Below are 18,821 nucleotides of genomic sequence, written 5' to 3' on the forward strand. Positions count from 1 at the left end.
AGATGAAACCAATGCTAAGTTATATCAAATAAAACATTTTGAACAATTTTCTATATGCCGTCACGAGAGAAGAGAAGGAGGTGTTATAATATACGTTAGAAAGAATTGCCTATGCGAAAGATTGACCATAACTATCAAAGAAGCAGAGATATCGCTGTTATCACTGGAATGTGCACGTGCATCATTCGTAATCTGCGCAATCTACCGGCCACCAGACAGAAATATAGGCACATTTTTGGAAGAATTGCAGCATCTCTTCACGACACAAGAGAAAAAAGATAACATAATTCTGGGGGAACAAACTTACGACGTCATGTATTGACCGCATACTAGCGTGTGTTTCTAGCATGCAAACTGCAACAAGTATTGAAAAAGAAAATGTTGCTGACCATTATTTCATTACTCTCCCAATGGTCAGTGAAGACTTAAACAACTCACGCGGGGAAACTAAACAAGAATTCTATATATTCGATAACTAGAAGATTGATAGATTAATTAAGGAATATCATTGGGATACTTTATTAACACTGACTCATTTACAAGCATACGAGAAGCTAACTGACATATTTAAATCAATGTATGATAAAAGCCGAAATATAATTACTATAAAAAAGGAAAGTCGAAAAACCATGGATTACCAATGAAATTAAAGAGTTAAGTGATATCAAAGAAAAGCTGTGGCGCCGAAGTAGGGCTAATCAATCAGACGTACAGTTAAGAGAAGAATTTAGGCAAACAAGAAATAAGCGAACAGCTTCACTAAGGCTAGTAAGGAATAAATACTATAGTATTAAGCTAAACGAGTGTAAATTTAATTTGAGAAAGTCGTGGAACATAGTAAATTCGCTAACAGGCAGACAAACGAAACGCAGCATAGACGAAAGAATAAGAAATTATTTCCTCAGAAGACAAATGGATGAAATAGCAAACGAATTTAATAACTGCTTTGCAAATACTGTTAAGAAACTTGACGAAAATTCCCCTAGGGCTTCATGTGACATAACTATCAAATCAAACGTCAACTGTGCATATTTGAGTGATGTAAGTAATCTCGATGTTTGGGATGTAATGAGGTCATTTTCCATTACTAGAATGCCAGGGTATGAATGGGTTCGATTTCGTGAGATATTCTTCAACTTTGCTTATTTGAAGAGTGTGCTGCTATATATTTACACAGAAGTATTTAGGGCGGGTCAGATTCCCAATACAATAAAAAAAGCTTTACTTAGACCAATTTACAAAAAACGGTAAAAGGCAACACCTATACACCTATAGCAATCGTGCCCGCATTGTCGTGTGTTCTAGAAAAGCTTATGCACAAGAAAATGGTTTCCTTTTGCGAAAAGTTTCATCTGTTAATTGTCTAATTCACAGTATGGGTTTCGTTGCAAGAGAAGCACAATCACACTGCGCTACTAGAAGACATTGCAGACGTAGTTAAGAGTGAAATAGATAAAAATAAGATAGTAATTGGGCTTTTTTTAGATCTGAAAAAAAAGCTTTCGACACATTAGATCACGAAATACTCTTTGTAAAATTAGCTCACATAGGATTCCGTGGGTCTTTCATAGAGGTTTTTAAAGACTACTTCAAAAATCGATATCAGGTCATTCGAATTCAAAATATAGACAGCGAGTTAATACATATAAAGCATGGAGTCCCACAAGGATCCGTACTAGGTCCACTGCTTCTTAAATTGTATGTGAACGATGCAGCCCATCTAGCGCAGCACTCAAAGTTATACCAATTTGCGGATGATACTGCTTTAATATTACCCCATGAAAATTGTAATAAATGCATTACTTTGTTACATGACGATATATATAAAATAATGGCATGGTTTCAGAACAATTACATATTTGTGAACAAAGCTAAAACAAGGTTAATCTGCTTTCACAGCCCATACAAAAAAGTGCAGCTAACTGAACATCTATACTTGCATAGTGAATGCTGCATTGGATGCTCTTGCCAAAGTATGCAGTATGCCACAAATATGAAGTACCTTGGTGTTATTTTCGATGAATATTTCTCATTTGTCCATCACGTGCAACATGTAGTTAAAAGACTCCAAGTAGTAAGTGCAGTCATGTACAAAATCAGATGAGTATGCGACGGTCGGTTCAGAAAACTCACATATAAGGCTCTAGGTGAAACCGTATTACGGTATGGCATTACGATCTACGAACTTGCTTCCCCATATAGGCTAAACGCGTTAAATAAAATAATACAAAGAATAACGAATAACAGCATACAGAACAAACAGCAACTCCATCAGCCACACTGAGCTAATGGCAGAACATGGTATATTTGATCTTTAACAATTTTTTCTATCCGTGGTATTTACGAAGTATTACTTTGATTAATCCTTTAAAACAAACAAACAAAATACGTAAAAACTCGTGATCTGCGCAAGACTGAGACATTGGTTCGGGCTAAAGCATTCACGAACTATGGTAAAAGAACGAGATCAATTTAGGTTCCGCTTTACTTTAGTAAAATACAAGTTCCCAAAGTATCGTCATTCAGGAAAATAAGATATCTTGTACGTCGCACGGTTCTGACAAGTGGCTGGGAATAGCAGAAGAAAACCATGAGGCAGGACTTTTTCTGATGAATTTCGCTAACAATTGTATAAAACAGACTAGAGTATTGTGTTCTTTCTATGTGTATTGTGTTATTCTTACTTTCTAATAGTGGCTGATGACTGCTACTCTTCCAAATCATTGACAACTGTATATGATTAAATAGAGGGTTGTGCTGTACATATATTTTGCTGCTGTCTTTGCTTAAACTATTGCTCATGCAGGGACAAATACTAGAAATTAGCCGAGCGATGGAGGAAAAGCGAAAGGAAGTGGAAGGGAGGAGGGATTGAAACTGTGTACTTGTATTATGCCTTGTTGAAGGCAAATGCACAGTGGTTCGCATAAAAGCATCAATGCTTTCGTGGACTATAGGTTACTATTTGTGGCACATATAACAAATTTAATTTTGCTATTGTACTTTAAATTTTTTCTCTCTTCTTATTGTTTCCTCTGCTCTTAGAGTACAAGAGTGTGAAATTCGGGCAAGATCACTGCCCAGTCATGGGCAGTGCATCATCAGTGCAAAAGCATCATTACTTTGGCGGGCTGACAAAATATTTGATTGCATGTTTTATGCTCTAAGAAAGAAAGAAAGAACTACGCATATTCTATATAGCTCTAAAGTTGTTCTTCTATCACTTTGCTCATACCTTGTCTTACGTTCTTTACAAAGTTATTCCTAGGAATTTTGAAAATGGTAGCCTACAAACAAATGTCATGAAACAAAACATCGACAACGTATTCCTTTTATGCTGAATCTTCTCAGACTGAAATATCAAAAGTGCGAAACAATAACAGAAGACAGGCCCATGCAAGAAGCGGCGTTTCTACGAGAAAACTGGCCTTCGTGAATTGATTTCATCACCAGCGTTTCCCGGTAAACATCACGGTTACTCTAAGCCACAGTCAATTTTTTTTTAAATTGCGCTTCAGCGATCAGTACCCGTTCAGGCGTGTAATAAATGGATTACCATTAGACACGAAGGGCCTAGCAATTTCTCTTCGTGAGGATGTGCAGTATGGGGACGTCAGATACCCCACTGCGCTAGCAACTCTTTCCATCTGGCGTTCGTAACTGGACCGCGTGGCTCTGTTCATAACGCACGGTATGGGTTGGGTTTTGCCCCATATTTCAACCGCTTAAACTGGAAGATTAAGTGGACCTTCATCGCCCAGCTTTCCACTATACCATGTGTTTCTCGCACAAAGCGGGTCTTCCTTGAAAGTCGGGGATCAACGACGGCGTCGTGTTCCACCGTGCGTGCTTGCAGCGACACATTAGTAGGTCACCAGTAGGTCAATTTGCATGCGCATCAGTACATTTTTCTCTGAAGGTGGTCTTTCTTACTCAGACCGCATGAGTATGCTTCGGAAGAAGAGACTACGCGGTTCCCTTTCTCTACGAAAGCATAAAGCACAAACACGAGCAAGGCTTCGGACAACATGCGGGGAAGCGTCTCATACGACGGCCCTTACCTATATATGCTTTTTTTTACACTTCATCCTAGGGCTTCGATATGAGATATCTGACGACGAGAAATGCAGCAGGCGCAGCACCCGTTCTTAAGGGTCAACAAATGTACAAGCCGTAAAAAGGAAAACGACGAAAAAGGAGGAGCAAAACATGCACCAGTTTTCAAAAGATGCCCGATGTGTTAGTGAATACTGCTTTTTGTCAAGGTGGGAACCAGCCATATTTAGCCGGAAGTCTTTCTTTTCGTCATACTGTAACGGCACGGTTAGTTGAACATCGAAATTATTTAACGGCATTGCTCCTATGAGCTCAACCGAAAGTAATCCAGCATTCTTGTTATCCGACAGGTCGTCGAACTCAAACCAATTTCTGCAAGTACACATACTTTAAAAGCTTCTTATGTGTCCATGAGAAGTGAACTCGAGGTAGCAGCAACGCGCACTGGTTTAGTTGTTTGGGGAAGCTGGTCCCAGTGTCTTAAAAATCTACAAAGGGCAGAAAAAAGTGACGGAGACCATACCGCTTATATAAGTCGTGAAGTGAAGTGGATGGACAAATATAATTGCAAAATTGGACAAAATGGACAAAATTGCAAAGAGGAGAAACAACGCTGCAGGAGAGAAATAAGAGCCAGTGAATGTGCATGCCGACGTGGATGTCACAAAAGCCAATTGAAGTTATATATTCTAATTGGAGTGTTCGTCTCGGCGATGGACCAGTTCCTTTATTTGTTTTTTTCGCCTGGTTTGCCCTGGGGCATAATGCCGAAATGAAATTACATACAAGCATGGAGGCCCGTTTCGTGCATGCGCTGCAACAGCGACGTAGGAAATCTATTATTCATGAGTCATCGTTCATAGTCTTCAGATGGTCACTTCTCAACTTCAACATCGCTACGTACACTTTCTAGGAGTGCATTTTGTCCCAGGACGCGTGCAAGGTATATGGCGGGCGTCGGCTGCAGACGGAAGATGGGAGCTCCTGCAGTCTCGTGTGCCTCGCCTACTAGCAAGGCATGCATAACGCTGGGCAAAAGAAAAGTTGCCCTAGCTCAGCGGAGAGGCTGCGTTTCATTAACAGGAATATTACGGCCACTGCGGTCCCGCACGCACGACTTAGCATTTGGCTGACACTTCTTCAGCACGACTAGCATTTGGATGAATTTAACAGCCCTGCATGCAAATGTACGATGTCGGCGAGGTTATCAGGTGCGATTCTTGCCTGCGAGTGCCCTGCCCGCAAACGTTCGCGATGACTCTGCGCGCGCCCACGTAAGAGAAAAAGCGACGCTTCCGAACCTCGCAGCTCGCTTCCGAATGGCCCAGCTGCTGTCGTCGCGACACACCCTTCTGCGCAGAGGCACTTCCGGCATGGTAGCGCACGTTCGTTCAGCCAGCGGCCGCGAAGCGTGTGACCACCTCGGCTGCGCGCGCTGAGAAGGCGCAAGGTTCCACGCTTTCGCGCGAAGGAGAAAGCTACCCGCGCTGTACAGGACAGGCGTATTTACGAGCGCTTTCCGGACCTGCGTGGGCGGAATTCTCAGGCCGCAATCATCAACGGGGCAAGGAGCGCGAATCGGCTCACTATACACGAGGAGCGGCGTGCTTGTGTGCCGAGCGCGCGCGTCACGGCGATATAGAGGTCGCCAGAAGTGATGGATGCCCCGCTTGGCATAGAACTGGCGGTTTCCAGGGGCCCCAGCGCTCTTCGCATTTTCTGAGCCAGCGACGCTCGTCGGAACATCGCCCAGCCCGCTTCACACGTTCGCGGGAAAGGCATGCATTGTGGCCCCTTCTCGAACGTCGGTTCGTGAAGCCGCACAGCGCAGGAGGGCCTGCCACCGATAATTAAAGGGGCTGCAAGAGAGAGAGAGAGAGAGAGACCTCTCTTAATTGGTAAGGAGACGTGTTGCCTATAGCCATACTCCTAACATGCTACTTTGGATGACGAGGGTGACGCCTGAAAGACACACTCATAGCGCACGCGCACCACTAGGGCTATTACAGGTGTGGAAAGAAAAACGCTCTAAACTCTAAGGCGCTCCCATTACACAAACAGCGAGGCACGAACAACATATGCACACGGGAAGGGCTGATCACTTTATACACAAGACAAAAGAAAACGAGGATACCATGATACTATACAACGTCCTGGAACACCACGTCGTATAAATTTTTCAAAAATGAGGTTACACGTGGAGTCGAAACAATGGAGTTGGGCAACCTGTTTCACTCGGTGATCACCCGCGCAAAAGAACTTCAGTCGGTGTGCAGTCGCAATTCAAACAATCAGAACCACGCATAAGGACAGGCAGTGTAGCATCAAGAGCTTTTAAGGGATTTCTAAAACATACTAATTGCGTTTTTCGGGCATTACCTTTAATTTGATGACTTTTACACCAGTCTATGACGTTAACTGCATCAATTTGAAGCAGAGCAACAGCCCTACCATATTCCACGTGTCTTGAAACAAGCAACGTGTCACCCGCATATATAAAAACTGTGCTTGTGTCAGTTGACTGTCCTGTCACACACGTATAAGTTAAATAAAAGGGCGACAGCAATGGACCGTGCGGCACTCCTGCTGCGAGGTGCCGCAGAGTGCTGTGTACATCATTCAGACAAACAACTTGAGACTGATTAAAAAAATAACTACTAAGAAAATCTAGAAAACGTCCTCGAAAGCCATAGTTGTAAAGTTTGTTGCATAGAATACGATGGTTAAATGAGTTAAATGCCTTTGATATATCCAAAAATGGTCCACGGGCCACTTGGTTTCGTTCAAAAATTTCGTGTAAAAAATCTGACACATCTTCAAGAAAGTTGCTGCGCGCAACTGCCTTGAGCAAAACCGTATACTGGGAAGCTGATCAAATGTTGTGCTTAAGAACAAAGCCGCCCATCGCTTCAAGAACATGCCTTTCTAGCAGTTCTGCTAAGAAAGGAAGTACGGATATAGGGCGGTAGTTTTCTGTTTTTCATGTATCTCCGCTCTTGAATACCGGAATAATAGGTGCTCTCTTCATTTCATAGGGTACAACACACGTGTCTAGAATATCTTCAAAATAAAAAGAATCGGCCCTGCTAACGGACTGATATTACGTATTATATCTTCAGCTGACATTCCATCTAAACCTTGAGCACGGCTCTTCCGTGACCGACACAGCATCCGAAACAAGTCGCCTTCCGCCATCGAGGGCAGAAGCGCCGAATCTGATACTAAACAGATAGCTGCGATAAGGCTCGGCAGATTAAGAGGCGTTCCCATATCTATCGCTACTGAGGAAAATGAGTCGCTGAAACAATTAGCCACCGCTTGTGACGGAGCACCGAAGCCTTTCAATAGCCGATCTAAATAGGAGCTCGACTTCGTTCCCCTAGGCTCATTCACTAGGGTCTTTGCTGGTTTATTACGAGAAAAAGAAATTGGCCGCCAAAGTAGTTTCTGCAACTTTGTTTCATGCGCTTTGGCAATGACATAGTTTCCATAGTACGTCTTTCTCTTGAATAGCATTCAATATTCGATTATTTACCCAAGTGTGTTTTTACCTTACGTACCAAAACGGATCATTTACGCCCTTGCTTCAGCTCGGTGAAAGCACCTACAAACTTTTTATAGGCATTAGTGGAACAACTATATATGTGCTAAGAGTGTGTCCCAGTCATATTGGGCGACAAGTTTGTCAAATATAACGTAATCAGATATTTCTAAATATTCTGACTCTTTGCTGTCGGCTGCATAAGGGCTAGGAGAAGAGATCTGGCAGGCGATATAGCAATGATCGGTCAGCTTCTGTGTTATTCGAATAGATTTAACGGTCAAAAAATATGTTGAACGAACTAAGACGTGGTCGAGGGACGACGACACAAGGCATCCCGAGAGCACTTCTTGCCTAGTGGCTTCGTTTACGGCGGATTCTATGCCATAGTCTGCTAGTATGTTTAAATGACTTAAAGAAAATGTTTTCTCCGAGCTTAGTATATCTACATTAATATCCCCGATAATGCACATGTTATCATAAGAAGGTGAAACACCTAAATTTTGTTTCAGTTAATGGAGAAATGTCTGCACGTGTTCCGACGGCGGAAGATACACAGCGATTAAAGAGAGCGCAGCGCTAGAATTTTCCAGGCGGAATGCAAGGCTTTCAGCAACCGAAAGTGAGAACGTCATCCTAACATTTTCGTCTTAATGAAGACCGCAATTCACCCGCCCCGTCTACCTATTATTATTATTATTATTATTATTATTATTATTATTATTATTATTATTATTGAAATTGAGAGGCCCCGAACACAACTGAGCCCCAAACAGGAAAAAAAAAAGAAAAGAAAGGAACACTAATCTAACCAGCAGTTCACTCAGAGGAACGGGCCAGGGTTTACTTACGAACCCGTCAAGAAAATCGTATCCCTCCTAATCGGTTCACCCTTGTGCTGTCGCGTTCATGGAAACGCCATTACGCGGCCGCCGAGATGGTTGGTCTTCTTTCCTTTCTATTTCCTTGTGATATTTGTTTCTTCGACAGTCCACACTAAATAATAAGGTATTGTGCTTTCCTGCTCTTGCCTGCATGCCTGCATGTGCGCTGCCGCTGCTATGTGATGTCCGCCAAAGCGCATAAACCACATGTGCAAGCACATTTCTATAGCTATAGCATATTCTTGTCATAAAACAACAGAATACAGAGAGTTAAGTTTGAAGGCACCGTATATTCAATGCGTAGGTGAAGCAGCGGTAGTCGCTTGCCACCGGTCCTCGACCACCGTTTGGTGCCAAGTAGTGGGAAAAGTAAGCGATAAATAACAACTGCGGATGCAGATAATCCCAGTGAACCAGACAGCTGGCGGCGTAGGAGGAGAAATACTCCCCTCCGGGCACAACGCCGCGAAATTATCCCCGCTACGTCAGCAGCAGCAGCCAGCCATCCGGCGTCCTCGTCACCGACACCCATTCTCGGAAAGCCGAACGGGGGAAGCGCGTGTGTAGTACGCGAGTGCGCGCGTGTGGCTTGCGCGGCGCGCACCGCGTGAGCTCGCTCTGTGTCAAGGTGCTTCGTGGGCAGCCCCACGCCGGGCAAGCATTCGGGCAGCGTGTGCAGCACAGCGGACGCATTGCACGAGCTCGCCGCCGTAGTGAAGCCGCGTGCTCAGCGAAGGCCGACCTCCAACGCACTGCGTGCAAGGCATCCGCGGTGGCGCCGTCTGGTCGGGTGGCTACCGCGCGTTCCAGCGCCAGTGAGCTTTGCGTGGGTTGAACAAACCGGTCGCCCTTACGATTTTAAGACCACGAGAAATGAGTGCGATTGTGGAAGCGTTCGGGTACAGCATACGAAGTTTACCGACCCGAATTCACCGAAGATGACCGGGAACGGCGCCTCCGAACTTAGCGGAGTGAATCATGTGAGATATGAGCTAATACAAGTCATAAATAGCTTTCGACAGAGCTCGCTCATGAAAAAAGCGGATGCAAAGGAGACGCCACTCCCGCAAGCACTAACCACGCTGCTGAATATACCGAATAGCTAGCACGTGCTCGTCTCGACAGCGAGCGCACAAGGTCGTTGCGGTGAGCATCGTTGAACAGTATTTAGTCTAAACATAGGCCTATATGGAAACATCTTGGCAGGAGGCTGCAGTTCTGACCCAAGAAAGCTAAGGCAACGTGCTTAACAATGGCGCCATTTTGTCTGACATCACGGGCACGGCGGCTTCAATGATGACAAGCGATGTTAACGGCCTCATCCCTGAAGCAACACGCGCAACAATGATCCAAACAGAAAAGCAAAACTAAAGAGAAACTGGGCCACTACATCACTCGATCACCGTTGTTTTCGCTCAACATATCTCGCTATCTAACACGTGTGGGCAACGCGAGGCCGGTCGACCAGTGTCCTCCAGACCGTCGGCACAGCGTGCTCACTGGCGTGACGGACTAACCAAAAACAAACAGCGGGGCTGCCTGCGCCTGGCCTAGTTACTGCGAGCATAATTAATCAGAGGCGCCGCCCTCCCACCGGAGGGGAGGGGGGTCGCTCACAGCTACTGCACCGTGGGTCGTCCCGACTGACCTGTTGCCGACTTCCGGAGCGTGCGTGGGTACGCCCCCTCCTCCGAGTTCAGCGGGTGCGCGGATGACGAAACGACGTCGCCGCTGCTCAGGGGCGCAGCAGCAGCCGGAGCTGGCAATGGTTCGGCACCACTGTTGCTATCAGGCACCGACCTCGCTCGACAGACCGAGGCGGGAAGAACTCAGCCGCACAACGATTTGCTGCCGTCAGCCAGAACAGCACTGACTCTTTACAACGAATTCACATCACCTTTCGCCGCACCAGTTTTGAGTTATCCAATCGGAAGCAACGTGGTCGATTTCAGGTTGCCCGACTTCCACGAACTCTCGACGGCAATTGCAAGACTGGTTGGAGTGCGCAGAGTTGAGAGCGTCGGTAGAGAGCACGGCAGTATATCGGAGCTTGTCGCCAACACTTAGAGCAGCAGGGCAAGGATGATGCACGACGAAACGGGGCGGGAATGCGCCGTGTTGCTCACGTCCAGCGGCAGTACAGATCTTCGGAAGGAAGGCCGTTCTTCGGATGGACGCGGAAGGCTGGAGAAGAAGCAAGAAGGCTCAGTCGCAGCGTGCACTTGGTATGGACGAAAGGAGAGAAAGTCAGCCTAGGTGGCGCCCAGAAAGTGAGTCGTGTTCGAGTGCCGGCAAGAGAGGCAGCGGCGTCGACAGTGTGAGCGTGCTGCAAGGAGTGGGTCTGGTGGGCCGAGTGCCCACGCCGTGCGCGCGCGCACGCGACTCCGGCGACGACAACGGCGACTCCAAAGAAAGCAACGAACAAAAGCGAGCGGAGAGCCCGAACGCAGTCGCAGCGCGGGGAGGAAAAGAGCAGAAGGAAAAACAAACGGGCCTGGTGGGCGGACCCGGGGCGCGCCGCGTCAAACGCAGCCACCATTTGGCACCCGCGTGTGGGAGTGCCGTCTTACTTAGGGCGCCGCTCGACGACTACCGCGCTTCACTGTGGGCATGCCCCGGGGCGCGCGTCAAGCAAAATACAAAGCGTGCGGAGATGTTCTGCAGAGGCGCTCTTCCGCGCTGGAGTAGGAGTTCGAGACCGGTGTTCGTATTTCCGAGAAAGGAGCCCTACATGGATTGACGGGCGGCGTATAGTAATGACCGGTAAGAGCGCATTCGCGACAGCGTACTTCGTCGCTTCGCTTGTTCGCTGCGTGCTGGCAGAAGTTTCAAGTGCATGCATCGAACTAAATTTTGAAAGAAAGCCAGCTTCGGTAGAGAAGCAGAATGACCATTTACAGGGAAATTATTGTAAACGTCAGCAACGCTCGCGTCATAGCCCTTCCTGCAGAAGTTTACGAATAACGTGATCAGTGAAGGAAACGAATTTTCGTTTTGCTGCGGCCAGTGCGCTAGCCTTGCCTATGGGTATTCGCGATTGTGCCCCTATCAAAAATATTTCTCAGCTGCACGCAGTGGGAGGCGCGGTGCAGTTCCCAGACTGAAGCGATTGTGCTTTTGGCCAACTACGGCGATTCGTGAGCTGGAGTCTCAGAAAACGGCGCTTTGAGCGCCCGCTGCGCGATGCGGTGGACTTGACATCTCTCCTAAACTAACGGCCCTTAATAGGAGTTGCGCAGTGATACTACTGAATCATGACTACTTTCAGTAGAGGTGCGGCGCTAATTCGAATAGATTCTAGCCTTTACCTTCGTTTCGATCACTTTCGCTTAGTGCAAGACCTGCTAGTAGCAGGGCAAAACTCTTCAGCCTTCATTAAAGGGAAGCTGAAAGGTTTTCCAGAAGAAATGAGCGAAGAGCAGTACGCCGTGGTTTTCAACCCTCTGAATTCGAATATCGCATTGAAATTGAGTGAAAGAAAGCGCAAACATATTTTATTTCGACGAAAAGTGCAGCAGCAGACACGCCCAGCTCGCGCGCGCCTCGTTTCCGCCTGTGATTGGTCGGGCGCCTCGTGACGTCAACAATGGTTCGGCTCGCAGATATATCTCTCTTCATATAATTCAGGTGCGTTTGTAAACCAATAATAAACTGAAAAGGGTAAATCGTTTACCTCGCCAACCACTGCACCGAAATGGATTAGATGTATGAAATTTAATAGAAAAAGTAGAAATCTAGTGACTCTTGGAAGCGGATTGTTGACTTACGCCGTAAATCTTTTAAACTAAGAATTGCTAGAAACTGCAAAATATAAAGAAAACGAAACTAATAAGTTTGCCACTCTGGCTCAGCAACGAAAAGCGATATCACAATTCTGAAAACTGCATTCAATCATACATATAGAGCGGACAAAGTTGATATATTATACATCCCCTTAAAATATGTTACTAATTTGTGAATAGTTATATTGCAGCACCTTGTTAAACACTGTAACAAATCCGGTAAGGGCTAAATAATATACCAATTTGTCCGCTTTAGATGCGTTAACGGCCCAGTTTACCGAACTACGATATTTGTTTTTCGTGCAGAGTTTCGGATTTGTAAACTTCGTGCTTCTACTTTTGTCCAACTTATAAATTTACGGCAATCTTTGAAAAACATTAAGAAGCTAAATTAAAATTCCAATCCATACGGTCACTAGCACTTAACTTTCTCTCTCAAACGCGATAAATTTTATTTAAGTTCGTCCAGAAATTACCTCATAAAAACACTTCTGCGTTTTCACATAAAATACATAAATGTATTTTATGTGACCTGTTTGTGAGTTGTCGGCTTTCACCCAGGCTCCCGACATTAAACAAGCCGAGATCGCCGTCACAGCAAAAGTGATCACGCTGCCTACCCATTCAACGGCCAATAAATAAATAAATAAATAAATAAATAAATAAATAAATAAATAAATAAATAAATAAATAAATAAATAAATAAATAAATAAATAAATAAATAAACATCATAATCCGGCCCGACAGCCAGAATGTATGCAGAGCTTTCCATGCCAATGCACTGCCCCTACCACATCCTTCATAAACTACAAACATACTCTGCACAAACATCCCAAAATCAGCGTCTCAGTCAAAAGGCCACCTGGCCACCACGGAATTGGAGGGAACAATATAGCTCACGAGCCTTCCGGAGGTGAAGTCAATCCGGGACCCCTTGGCCAGCGGGCAGTCTTAGCAGGAAGACTATCCGGAAGTCTAACCGCAAAGACACCCTCACCCGTCTACAGAAGCTTCGAGAAGAGACAACCTTGTCACGTTCCTCATCGTGCAGATTTAATAGAGCAGACGCCAGCGGACACAAACGTCCTCTCTTTCAGTGGCTTACATTATACACACAAGGCGTCCCTGGAAGACACCACTGCCTGTCTAACTGCCAGAATTATCCCAATCCTGAGCATCAGCTGGGGGCTCGCTCCCACATTCAGCACACACTACGCAACAACCTCTCTGCCTTTCCAATCCGACCCGATTCCTGGAGCGAATGGATCGCTCCCCCGAAAGCTCACGACGAACTTGGTGGGGCCTTCTAGTATACAGCACATAAGGAAGACCTATTGATCTCGAAGACTACTCCAATATGTGGACTCCGTACCTGGAGCAAAATAAATGTTTACCTCTCTCTCTCCTCCATTTATGTGAGAATGACTTTGCGTTCCAAATTGTTTTATGTGATTTCTGCTCTGAACGGCTTTAGTGTAGTTAGGTCACCTGACTGAATGTATCACTCTTGTTAATTTTATATTGTGCGGTCATATTTATTATACATGTGTTCTGTGCGGAAAGAAGTAGACGTCGCCGCCTAAAGGTGCCAACATCTCCTAAATACCATGTATTAAAAAATAAAAATAAATGAAAAGGATCATTACAAGAAATGGCTCCAGATTTCAAAGATGTTCGTCTTAGAGAGAGTGCATTGCCTAATCATTGCGCGCGGTCATTGCTCTGCGCCAATGAATTCCAGGCTAACAATCAACCCAGGAGAAACTAACTTTTTGGAGACATCCAGTTATGCGAATGGCTTCCCGGTCGGGTGTATATCAGACTCCTTCTAATTCAACGTGGATACATCGGCCGCTGGATAATTGTTGGTGTCTACAGTGCTAAAATAAGTCTGTCTTGCTTGCGCAGCCGCTCAAGCGCCACTGAAGAAATCTATCGGCCTTCCTTCATCTTCGTTCGATTGGCCATGCTCTTCAGCGGACTGAGGACTTCAAAAACTATTTAGGCAGAGTCATGAAAACCTTGAATACTTTGTTTAGCGCGAAACGACAAACACAAGAAAGACGACAGGACAAGGCGTCGTCTTTCTTGTGTTTGTCGTTTTGCGCTAAACAAAGTATTCATGGATTCGCACCAACTAGCCCGCCAACGCATTGTGCATGAAAACCTTGCCGTAAAACAACCCTACAGAGCCAGACGTCCTTGGCCACCGCCGTCTTTATTTCAGTTTTTATTAGTCTGCAGACTCCTATCGCACTAAATTTTCAGCTCCGTATGATGACATGTTGAAGTAATGCATCCACGTTGTTTCATAAGGGATTCCCCCGAGTCAGCTGTGACGCACTGGTTCTTGTACGTCAGGCTTTAAACGGACACTAACGAAAAATTATGATTTGAGCTGTGTTAGTAAATTACCCTCCCACAATACCAAAAAAGCCACTCTTACGCCACGAAAAGATGCTTTGTGAACCATAACATACGCAAGAACGAAAGACGGATGGCGACGGATGGCGGCCTCGAAATTCTCTACGAACTCGTTCTGACGTCATACATTTTGACGATATCTGCTCGTGTCTATAGTTAAATTTTTATCGGCAAAAATGGACTACGTTGTATAGAAATCCGCACGCCAAGTTTCATCCTAGACGCCAGCGCTCGTTTCTGCTCAGTCGGAACGATTTCACCTCCAACGGGTGTAGGTTTCCGCCGCCGCTTCCCTTCACGGTCGCGCCCGCGTTCAGTTCGCGCTGCGCACGAAACATCTCTTGTGTGCGACAGCGCCACTTCGGATGACCGGAAATTATTACTGTGTTGTTAACTGTCACGACAGCAATGCAAACAGGAAAGGGTTGATGCCACCAGTGAAATTCTGCCGGTTCACAAGAAAATGGTACGAAAAAAGCAGACGACAGACATGGATTACTGCGGTGCGCCGAACGAAGTAGACAACTGCCAAACGAAATGAGCTCGTACATTGATCACACGTGTGTGTATGAGGGTTTTTTATATGTAGCCCACATGAATTTCATGATTACTCAGTATATAATCCTTTTATATATATAAAGACTTTCAGTTGTTTGACCAGCGCTTGTTCTGTCTTGTTTCTCGTGTTTCGTTCGTGTGTGCGCTGCCCAAGAATGGAAACCACTTCTGTTGCGTGTGCTAGCAGTTGCCAAAGTTCACGCGTGCCAAGAATTTGAATATGTGCACGATGCATTGAACATGACCGGAGTTCATTCCTGCATCACTACTGCACCAATCGACGTTACTGCACGATACACACCCGCGTCTTAGTCGCGCCGGCATTGCTGAAGCAGAAATGATTACTAATACTTTCAACTTCCGTCTCTTGAGCACTGTTAAAAAATGGCCAAGCTATTTACATTGCTGCCTATATTCCATATTGTAGGGGACGTATTAGTTAAAGTTGTGTGCACATGCCGTACTTGTGCTATGCGGCGATATATTTTGTTTATTTCCGCACAGTGCCTATGGAAGTCCGTTGTCGCCATCAGAGACAACACGGATTTGTAGCAAACATTTTGTGGGAAACTGCAAAAATGACAAAAAAAGCTAACACGCATCGTAGATGCTGACGATTTTTCCGGCGGCACATACGATGTCGTGTCCAATTACCTGCTCAGCGTCACTTACATGGCTAAGCAGACGCTGCCCTTTCGTCGCATTGCAGCCATAAAAATAATCATCAGGCTTACCGATCTTCTTAAAGGCAAATAGAAGCGTGTACATCGAACTTCGAATAGAACATCCACGCACACACACATAGGCACACACCGCGCGCGGTACGAAACGTGCCCAAACACGCGATCAAGGCGGTGCGAACGAGAGATGGGAGCTCGAGGCTTACCACCCGCTAGTTGAATTTGGCCCCACATGCGGCGCTCTGGATGGATGGATGGATGGATGGATGGATGGATGGATGGATGGATGGATGGATGGATGGATGGATGGATGGATGGATGGATGGATGGATGGATGGATGGATGGATGGATGGATGGATGGATGGATGGATGGATGGATGGAACGTAGGAGCGTCCCCTTTGAAACGGGGTGATGGCAGTTGCCACCATGCTCAGCTTTTTATTTTTGTTTAACTGTGTTGTAAGTTATTAAAATTCGCCATTTTCATTAAATACTTCTTCCTACACATTTAACCTTACGTGACCTCTCTCCTTTTGAGCGACCAATCTTCCAGTCGCTTTTTGCTAATTTCCATAGCATATTTATTTACATGACTATTGTTATCTCTAAACCCTAGGGCCTCAGGAAGCGTGACTGTGCCCGCATCGACATCGGGATGGATACTATCACATTTTAGTATGAGGTGTTCTATTGTTTCTACAGATTTACCACACACTACCGTTCTGGCTTATTCTAAGAGAGTCAGAAATTAAACTTGGGAATTTTCAAGAATTTTTACTGAACCATAACGGTTTACTGAAACAGAAACATAAAAAATATTTTGCGATCTGCGAGGTCATACTGACGTACAGGCCATGTGGTTATGGCGCGAAATTCAAAAATGAAACGTTGACCATCATTTTATCTTTTAATAAAAGCCTATTACCGCGAAGAAATGAGATATTTCCAAGAATATCTTATCAACCCGCACTGATTCAGTGTTTCTACTACGTGTCTCTTTAAACGGCAGCAAAGTTGTATTTTCCGACTGCTGTGACCTCGGTACCTTGGAGAGCATAACAATTGGCACAAGTGACAACGTTGACAGAATTTCCACGTCTATTTGTGAACGGCGCCCTTACCCATTCCCATATGAATTCACAAAAGTCTTCTCACGTTGTTAAAATACACTCTCACCTACACTACTCTCCTGACCTTGTTTGGAGCATTTGTGCAATGGGACCACAATATTACCCTCCCTTTCTTTTTTTTGTTACTTTTTCTCTTTTCTTATTGGGGGGGGGGGCGGAGTTCCTGTGCGCCGGGAAGTCGGGCCAACTTCACCGTTTCGCAGCTATACGTCGCCGCCAAAGACAAGCGCGAATGCAGTCAGTCTCGTTGTGTTGATCTTTTATTGTGGTTTCTAGGAGCAATATTTTTTGCAACGTTCTCAGTGTTACGCACAGGTTCATGCATTACTAGAATCGAGGCAACAAGTGTCCGGTTGCATTGGCCTAGACGAGAGACACGTGAATGTAAGAAGGAAGCAGAGAGACATATACGATAATAGCATGGCCTAGCAACAGCCGCCATAATCTCCTTCCGCATATCATAGACTATCGTTCGACTGCCATCTGCGCAGCCTCGATGCATCCACAAGCCACGCTGCCCATGCGACGGGAGGCAATATGCAACCAGAACAACGCGATGCGTTTACGACGCACCCATAACAGCCAGACACAACACCGAACCTACAGAGAACGGAGCTGCGGGACGCTGTATGCATAGTCTTCAATTTCGTCTGACCTTCACAGAATGAGGGGCCGGGGGAATAAAAAATAAATTGGGTCCAGAGAGCGTTAGCGCAGAAGGGAGTCGACCTTGAGAAGCCCTTCTGTTACGAGATGAGAAAAAACAAAAATAACAAAGGCAAAACGCAACCCGTTTGTTTTCCGCATTTGGGTGCGGAGCGGAGAGCGAGAGGGCCACGTGCAACAGTCGTACATTAGAGCGGCCTGACGCTCGGGAAGTGGTCGAACGAGAGGAAATGAAAAATGACAGGTTTCGACTCCGCAGTTTCGACGCACGAAGGAACACCGAAGGGTGCTAGCGAGGTTACGCAGCCACGCGGCCACGAACGTATAGAAAAAGGGTAACGCAAATGCAATTGCTAAATAAAGGATCCTTGTCAATTCAGTGGCGCCATCTAGCGAAGTGAATAGAAAAAAGGCGTGGTGGCCTCCATACCTGCGCGCCATGATTGCGCGAGACCTGGCAGGTGTCCAGGTGCCTCTTTCGAAAACGTACGACTCGCGGCAAGCGTGACGAGTGCTCGGTTATGCCTTTGATTCTCTCTCTCTCTTTTCCCGTCGCCGTTTCCGCTGAGAAATCGACATTATTAAACGGGCGACGGCTACGTTATGCGAGTTTTATGCAGCGAGCGAAGGTGTAGCGTATCCACGTATGCGCAATTTGTATGCAGGGGACGCGCGTGTGGCTCCACTTGCCGCGGCAAAGAAGCATGCAGCAGTGGGTTTCATTTCCACGGCCTCCGGCATGTGCGAACTGCCTTTTCTGTTCCTTTTCACTGTGCCTTTTCACAGATATGAGAAGGTCGTGCGGTTTTATCAGCCTACGGAAACGACATTTGTTCATTGCATCATGCCTTTAAACATGCCGTAATGTGCTACTGGTCTGCAATTTACGCGGTACCTTAGATACTGCACAGAAAACTAAAGCTATCATTATTATTATTTTTTTTTATCTTCACCGAGGATGGCTTGCTCGAAGAAAGAAAGAGAGGGGAACGGACGCAAACACGAATTGTGTAAGACAGCAAGCCATTGGCAACGAACGTTCCCATGGTACTAACGTGGCGATATATACAGTAACGGTACATATAGTAACGCCTTGC

At 45.7% G+C, this 18,821-nt stretch overlaps 2 protein-coding genes across 6 annotated transcripts in view; one reads left to right on the forward strand and one right to left on the reverse strand.

The window, feature by feature from the left end:
* by (focal adhesion protein tensin) overlaps window positions 1-18,821 on the reverse strand; it is a 354,735-nt gene that overhangs the window by 243,561 nt on the left and 92,353 nt on the right. The window lies entirely within an intron of this gene.
* LOC135904493 (transport and Golgi organization protein 2 homolog) overlaps window positions 10,133-18,821 on the forward strand; it is a 183,493-nt gene continuing 174,804 nt past the window's right edge. For both annotated transcript variants that reach the window (XM_065435290.1, XM_065435296.1), the window contains exon 1: window positions 10,133-11,244. In XM_065435290.1, coding sequence (XP_065291362.1) covers window positions 11,238-11,244 — 7 coding nt within the window. In that variant the 5' untranslated portion in view covers window positions 10,133-11,237. The remainder of the gene's footprint in view (window positions 11,245-18,821) is intronic.

This window comes from Dermacentor albipictus, chromosome 1 (assembly GCF_038994185.2).
Source record: "Dermacentor albipictus isolate Rhodes 1998 colony chromosome 1, USDA_Dalb.pri_finalv2, whole genome shotgun sequence".
In the NCBI taxonomy this organism is placed as follows: Eukaryota; Metazoa; Arthropoda; class Arachnida; order Ixodida; family Ixodidae; genus Dermacentor; species Dermacentor albipictus.